General features: G+C 40.7%; 1 protein-coding gene across 1 annotated transcript; it reads right to left on the reverse strand.

Moving 5' to 3' along the window:
* Positions 1-797: 797 nt before the first annotated feature.
* Positions 798-6,422, reverse strand: taf9 (TAF9 RNA polymerase II, TATA box binding protein (TBP)-associated factor). Its single transcript, XM_080749113.1, has 7 exons — positions 6,331-6,422; positions 5,804-5,885; positions 5,224-5,360; positions 4,197-4,331; positions 3,545-3,626; positions 1,989-2,099; positions 798-1,905 (listed from the first exon to the last, which is right to left on the reverse strand). Exons 1-7 carry the CDS (start codon positions 6,367-6,369, stop codon positions 1,763-1,765), a joined length of 729 nt encoding a protein of 242 aa, XP_080605239.1. The 5' UTR covers positions 6,370-6,422; the 3' UTR covers positions 798-1,762.
* Positions 6,423-8,201: the final 1,779 nt, after the last annotated feature.

Consider the following 8,201-nt stretch of genomic DNA (forward strand, 5'->3'; position numbering starts at 1 on the left):
GCAAGCAGTGAAGCACCACCAAAACACTTTCGACAGGCTTCTATTTCTGCAGTCACTTGCAGGCTGGTGACTGATAAGATAACGACCAAGCAATAATATTTCGTTCCGAGACGGCTATAAGTATTAGTTTTAGAGCTAATTTAAATTGGATTGCTAGTTAGTGTAGTTGCCTACGCAGGGTAACATACTACAGGGGAGCGCTCAGGAAAACACCCAACCCCAAACCCCTTTACAGAGTAAACACCATCAAGTCCACTGAGTTGAATGGAGGAGTGGTGCAAACTTGAGTAGGCCTACTATAAATAGGCAACAACACATTTCTAGTTTGTTGGTTTTGTGAGAATCTTTAGTCCAGTTTGTCATTCAATGTTCAATTACAGTGTCCATTTGGTGTCAGATGCCGAGTGTTGCGGATTAACCCAAAAGATTACAAAGGGTAATATGAACAGACAAATTACATCTGAAGAATATTTAATATAATGCATCTTCAATCTTGACCTGCGCATGGCAAAATTCAGACAATAGCAAACCTTAGACAGCTGAGCCGCCAACTACCGTTTTGTGGTATTCACAGACCACTTTAACACGGGGGTACAGTCACAGAAAATAGATCTACAAGTTCACTACACATTGCTGACAAAAAAAACGAGAGCGGACCAAGTACACCACCCAGTCAAGCTTACAGAGGTTCACATCTTCCTTTGCCTCAGATTCCTGTAATCTATGAGGTTTGATAATTACCAATTCTGACAAAAAAAAGTTAGTTGGAGTGTACAAAGAACTTTTTTAATTTTATTTTCAAAAAACTATTAGCAAACAAGACACTACCGTAGATTACAGAGTTTAACAAAAAAGATCATGGAAATTGAGCTTCACCGCAATATTTTCATTATATACACAGTACAATTATTAGTAACACTTTACTCCAGTCATAGGACATGGTAAGCACATTACATACAATGTGATACGTTTATGATGAACACATCGTTTAGAAAACCTTTTCATTACAAAGTGTAGCTAGCTAATATGCATCTAATATGCATCAATATTAATACCTTGTTGAAAGTTGAATACTTCCTCAGGGCAAGTGTAATGGCTTCCAATTACATTGCACCACCTGCCTAACAATCTTCTAATGGTAGTTCCACTGGTCTCTTGGTTGGCTGGACAAGCAGGATTGCGTGAGACATGTTTGTGCTGGTCACAGACTTGGAACTTTCATCCTTTGAGTGTCCAACCGAGTATAATTTGTAAATATCGTAAACCTTTTCAAAGGCAGCAACAGCCTCTAGCACATACCAGATATTCACAACGCGCCAAATTTCCTGTCACATCTTCTAATTTTAGATGGTACACACACGCCTATAATAAGAAATCTAAAGGTTTGAGAAAGCACGTGGCCTTCAACTTATCCTGTGGAACTACCATTAGAAGATTGTGAGGCGTGGTGCAATGTGAGGCAAAATATGTGCAACTGTGTGAATTTGAAACACGGTTTACTGACTAACGTGCAAGCATGTATTCTCTGGTTAAATAAAAATCGAACTTTTAAAATATCTGTATGTAATAATAGCCACATCACAGGCATATAAGATAATATGCATATTAACAAACCACATTTCCCGTTTTTAATAATGCAAAAATAGTTTACACAAAATTAAGCACATGTAATGTGCTTATGATGTGTCAATGCACTTCAAGCAAAGTGTTACACTTTTCCATTGTTTCCTTTTAAAAAGGACACCTTATCGCAATTACGATGTCATAAATTATCATAGTCATCGTCGTCTTCATGCTTCCTCTTCAGTGATTCGCTGGCGGAGTTCTGTGACACCATGTTAGCGGTGATGAGGATATTCTTGGAACCAATGAGGACATTCTGTACCGTTGGAGTGGAGGGTGTGGCTGTGAAAAAAAAAAACATTATTTGAATCAACATTTGGCTGAAAATGATATCTTAAATGTAATTTGATCAGATGACATCTTACAGGCTTTGGACACGGTTGTCTGTGAGCTGGGGATCTGAACGGTAAACCGCTGGTTCGCCAGAGAGACTGGAGTCCCAACTTTGGTTGTGACGGACTGCATAGAAGGGGTGCCTGAAAACAAAACAAGAAGGTCGGGCAGTCAATACATCAGCAAAGTAAAGGCCTAGTTCTAATGTCCCCCATTCAGACTCACTGACTTAGACGTGCATTAACAACCTTGGTTCCAAACACGAGTTTACCGAGTTGGCTGTTAAAAAAAAGAAATTAACTAAACTGTTCCATTTTAAATCTAACTAAACAGAATAACCTAAATAGAACACACAGTGGGTGAAAAAATAACTATAGCTATAACTCATTTAACAGGAACAGGCCAGATTATGTCAAATGTGACTTCATGCAGGACCTGTTGTGTAATGTGTACAACAACGTACTTAGCTGTTTGCCCATATCTATATCTTTGTGGTCACTGATCACTGCCCCCAGACACTGATGGGGTATGTAACCATACCCCATCAGTGTCTAAACAGTGGAAGGGTGTTTCTGCTTCAGCAGGACAAATCACTGCCTATGTTTGTACAATGTGACTTAAGTCAGGGGTAGGGTTGCAACGGTACTTTACCTTCACACCGATAACACCGTTAAATAAAAATAAAACGTATCCGCTGCTCCGCTCTGCCTCGAGGCAGGCTGCAGGCAGCGCAGTAGAGATGTAACGTTCGCGAACGATTCTGCTCTTTTGAACGGCTCTTTTAAATGAACGATGGGATTTGGTTCTCAATCGCGGGAGCTGTTCCTTGAGTGAGAACGTCGAGAACAGATTCAGAATCAACGGATCATCCACAGGGGAGGCACAGCCCATCAGGACTGATGCCTCGTCCCCACTCGCAGGGCACGTTCCAGACGGCTACTTGTGGCTTTATAATGGCACAGCACGCAGTAGGTGGAAAAACATCTTCAATATGGTAGGGTGGTTGTTGTTGTAGCTTGAGGTAGCATTGAGTGCTCACAAGACACTCAATGGTGGTTGAAACAGTGTTACCGATAACCGCGGTGCTGACACAGACTATATTTTCGGTGTTAAAAATCTCATACCGTTGCAACCCTAGTCAGGGGTCTTCAACATGGGGTCCAGGACCTCAGAGTTACTACAGGGGGTCCTCCAAATCTTTGTGTGATAGAAACTACCCTATTTTATATTAACCACTTGAACCCTAAACACTTGATCCTACAGCACAAGGCGTTGTGAGCTTGTAGATCGGCTATTTTCGGCAAAGAGGTTTGGTGTAGAGGGGGAAAAGAGCAGACTAAGTACAGAGTGAAATGTCAAGTTAAGTATTGACGGTATTTAAGTGGTTAAATACGTATCTGAAAACACAAATTGACATGATTCCAAAATACACTGATAATTGTGCTGTCAAACGATAAAACTATATAGAATCTATGAAAAGGTTGTGGGGGTCCCTGCTTCATCTCTTTCTGAACAAAGGGGTCCTTGGCCTGAAAACGTTGAAGACCCCTCATTTAAGTGGTTCCAGTAGTGTGCTGAGCTAACTCACCAAGGGTAGGTGTGCTGGGTCTACTAGAGACTGCTCCCACACTGAGGCGTGGTACCGTTATCCTGCCTGCCGAGGAGGATACCTGCAACCACAAAACAACTATCAGCACAATGTTGAGAAATGAGACTGGATAGGGATATCAGAAATTTTACAGGTAAAAGAAACATAATAAACAATGATGAGATTGTAACTGCAAAAAACTGATCTATCACATTCAAATTAACTCATATCTTAGATTGAAAATGTCTTCAATGGAAAGGGCAAAACGTATCCTTCTCATCGGGGTATCCTGGTAGTACATCAACCACATAATCACAAAGTCACTAGTTGCGACTGTCAGGTTGCACAGTTACTATGAAAACCTCCACCGGCTGTCTGTCAATCCCTCCGTCTGTCCATCACGTCACACTTAAGTTTTGGCCCTACTCTCATCTCCGGCACCGTTGCCCCAATCCATGCCAAACTCTGCACATACACTCCTTCCCCTGATTCCTCACATGCCCCTCTTCTAGCGCCACCATGAGTTTGCTTTTTGCAGTGTGTATACATGCGACCTGACAGTGACTTATCTCCCGATTAGGGAGTCTTTATGGGTTTGTTTCTACCAGGTCCAAATAAATAAAACACCTAGTATTCTTAATGCTGACATTACCTTTTTCTGAATGGACTTGAGCCTGTAGTTAGGAGCAGTCAGACAGTAACGGTCTGGAGGCAGCCGAGGGCCGGTGTAAGGCTTTATCAATGGAAGCGGGGTCTGGTTCTTCTGTCGGGCCACCTCCAGAAGGAACTGCAGAGAGAAAAGTCAGGGTTATTGGTATTATACATTTATACCACCATAGCAACCCAAATAATCACCGACTGCGGAAACTTCACTCAAGCAACTCTGACTTCATTAAGGTCGACATTTCTGTATTATAAATCCTTGTTTTGAGTGGTCAAGGTCAAGGTAAACTTTATTATCCCGTACAGGGAAATTCATTTGGTCCAAGGTGTGAGTACAAAAAACCAAAGCATAACAACATCCAACAATAAATACAAAACTATACAATACAATATTATGTACTTAAAAGTGCTTAAAACATGTTCCTACAGGCTACATGTAACTATCTGCTGACTTTTTTTATTTAAAAGTCTGATTGTACAGGGTACAAAGGATTTACTGAACCTAGTGGTTGTAATTTTCCTTTGCAGCATCCTTCCGTTGCCACGGCGACTGCATTCGAATTTGCTGTGTAAGGGGTGAGCAGGGTCATTAAGGATGTGCTCAGCCTTGCTCGCAATTAGGTCTTCACATAACTGCGCAGCAGACGTTTGATCACATCCAATGACCCTACTCGCCATCCTAATCATGCGCTGCAAGAACATTCTCTGCTGCATTTTTTTTACCTAAGCTTTAGCGCACTCGTCAAACTTCAGCTTAATATTTTGTAACTGTAATATTTTGAGATATGGATTTTTGATATTCATGAGCTGTATGCCATAAAGATTAAAACAAAAAAGGTTTTGAATATTTCACTGCATTTGCAATGTATCTATATATTAATTATATTGCAGAAGAAAATGAACTTTTACACAATATTCAATTTTAGTTTTAGATGCTTCTGTATACTGTAGGCTATGTTAGAGACAAAAGTGTTTCAAAAGTATTTTTTTCTGTATCCAATACTATGAAGACTTACATCTCGAGGTGGCGGGGAGGTGAATGATTGGTCCATTCGACACTGAATGGCCAACCGGATGTCATCAGCATCCACACTGGACTTCTTAGCATGTGTTGCATACATCTTGGCATCTTCAATAATAGTAGTCACATATCCTACAAGTGAAGAAGCAAGAGATAATGTTTTTTAGCAGGCTTACTGTATTTAATTTAATTTTATACATGTGAATCAATGATATAGCATCACATAACGATATAACTGAAGCAAAAAACAAAACGTTTTATATTATGAATTATTTGTAAGAAATATAATATATATACACATTGAAATTGATCACACAAAAGCTATGAAATATGGTAAGTATGTTTATGAAATATAGACACATTTTACTCATTTGTAAACCTGCCTTTTTAAATGGATTTATCCAATCAGGAGAGGAGAGACCAAATGCAGGATTGACAAGTCAAAGTGTAGTTCTCTATCATCTCTTGATTGGATAAAATCGGCATCCCGATCTTAAAAAGTATTATCTGTTAGCTAAAGAGCTGGTGAGACCCCTGTTGCTGAACCCCCTTAAAACAGACTGCTGGAAACTTACTGTAGGTGAATTCCAACATCTGATTTATCACTCTAGGCTCGTACTCTGTGATCCCCATGTCCTTTAGGATTTGCATCATGACCTGAAAAAAGAGAAACACCCATCACCTCATTAGATTAAGACACTATTTGTTCAATCTCCGCAGAATAACTGTCTGTTCAACAGAACAGGACTATTCACCACACACACAGAACGCGGCTAAAGCCAACTCAACTTTCCACCATAAAACCTTTTGAACACATAAACGCTGACAAACCAAAAGACGCATGAATATCCAGTTTGTAATTATAATAAATAAACACAATAACATATCAATAACTTGCGCTTGAGAGATATCTAAACGTGTCTACCAGTGTGTCTCTTATCAACCGTGCGCTAAAACTAGCCAACGAGCTAGCATGTTTGCAAGCAACAAACGCGCACAACAGACGTCAGACGAGCTACTTGGCAATAACACCGTTATTAAACAACGCAACGCAGCATTAATCTACACTGCAGATGACAAACAGCTGCATATTCATGAATACCTGTGCATCTTTAGGAATGGTTTTCTGAGTAGCAGCCATTTTCAGTGCACCGTCGTCGGAGCTTGTTTGTGACAGACTTTTTTTGTGCTCTTCAGTTCACTCCTTCTTCTTCTCTTCTTCTTTTTGGTTTCCGGCAGTGTGGACGCCGCAAGGCGTATTACTGCCCTCCACAGGTCGGGAGTTTTCACAATTTTCTCGTGTCCCATTTCAAGTTTAAAATAATGTCCACCCGTGTTCCCATTCCCCACATCTTCTCTTAAGTCATTCACCCTGAACCACTCGTCTGAATAGACGAGAATCCTTCCCTCAATGTGTAGTCTAAATCCTCCCCCGTCACGTCCACCACATTGAGAAATCTCTTGGCTGCATCAAGCACCATTTTAATTCTCTCCGATTTAGTTTTTATCTCTGCAGCGCAGTTGATTACCATGGCAATAAATGCTAGGAACTGCCTCTTCTCCATGGTTACGTTCATAATCTTTTCATCTGTCTTTCCTTCTGTTTTCTCCTTTTCTGCTGGTACTGTTGTTGTCCTCGTGCTCTCCTCCACTCTCCTTACCGCTTCTGAATAAGACATTTGTCCCCTCGCTTCCTCTCTTACTTGATTTACCTTTATCTCCTGCATTTTCCTTGTGCATTCTGCTGCCCCAGCATGATGCTCGCCGCTACAGTGTAAACACCTAGCTTGTTCTTGTCCTTTACACTTCTCCTCCTCACAACTGTCTTTCCCGCACCTCCCACATCTCCTGTCTCTCCCACATACGGCTGCAACATGTCCATATTCCTGACACCTGTAGCACCTTAGCGGTGCTCTCACGAACGGCCTGACCCTGTAACATACATACTCATGGTATACTCTTTCTGGTAACACACTCCCTTTAAAGGTCAGGCGTACAGACTTTGTTTTTTCTCGCTCTCCGTTTCTGTAGCGTGTTAGCCTTCTCGCTTCAGTAACTCCGCACACGTCAAGGAATTGGTCTTCCCTCGTTGTCAGAGGCACTCCACTTATAACTCCCCTTCTCTTTTCTCTTCCCTCAAGTTGGAAACAGGTTACTGGGCACTCTCCAAATAGTCTTATTCGCACTGCTTTCTTCTCCTGCTCCTCGTCTTTACACTGAATAATAACCATTCCAGTCCTTGTGATCCTCACCAGTTCTACCTTCCCAAGCTTCAGTTCACTCCACTGCAGCTCTGAATCTTTTGGTTCAAAATACACGGTGGGCCGCGGCGCTCATGTCATTGAACGGCGGCCATACCGCCACCTATTGGACCGGAGTAAGAATATGTCGTGACGTTGTGATGCATTGTCCCGTCTATTAATAAATACATTTATTTTAAGGTAAAGTAAAGTACGCAAAATCTATTTACTGCAGTGGTTTTCAACCCCTTTCACATCAATTATTTATTCGGCATTTGAGCCACGGACGGACCACCATTTGACGAGATTTATTAGCCCCTCAGACCATAGCCTATTTTGTCCACAATTCCATGCTGTATAATTTATTGATACCATAGAGATAACAGGCACACGTTCAAAATGACTTATTACTCTACATTTTCTAATCTAATTGTGTACACTTGTGTAGGCTACAATTGTGTAAAATTAAGTAATGCAGATGACTTTAAGTTTAACTATAATGTAACTCTTGAGAGTGTAAACGGTCAATTTGGTTTCATGTTACGCTAAAGAGTTACAGATCTATAACTATAAGGGTCAATTTGGGTCAGGGTACTAAAGTATCGTTAGATTTTCAATAGGAATTCAATTTTAAAAAATCATTTTTCTCTCAATTTTCTAATTTTCTAGCTCCCCATAAAATCAAATATTGGTTCATTTTTCCAATTTTCTAGCTTGCAAAAAAATCAGGAAA

Source organism: Nannobrachium achirus (genome assembly GCF_963921795.1).
Source record: "Nannobrachium achirus genome assembly, chromosome: 19".
In the NCBI taxonomy this organism is placed as follows: domain Eukaryota; kingdom Metazoa; phylum Chordata; class Actinopteri; order Myctophiformes; family Myctophidae; genus Nannobrachium; species Nannobrachium achirus.

Excerpts from the sequence above, each read along its gene's own strand:
- taf9 (XM_080749113.1), bottom strand. The coding sequence starts at position 6,369 with ATGGCTGCTACTCAGAAAACCATTCCTAAAGATGCACAG. Across the intron at positions 3,627-4,196 it reads TCAAGTCCATTCAGAAAAAG|GTATCCTCCTCGGCAGGCAG; the intron begins GTAATGTCAGCA and ends TTGTGGTTGCAG. Across the intron at positions 1,906-1,988 it reads GACAACCGTGTCCAAAGCCT|CCACACCCTCCACTCCAACG; the intron begins GTAAGATGTCAT and ends TTTTTTTCACAG.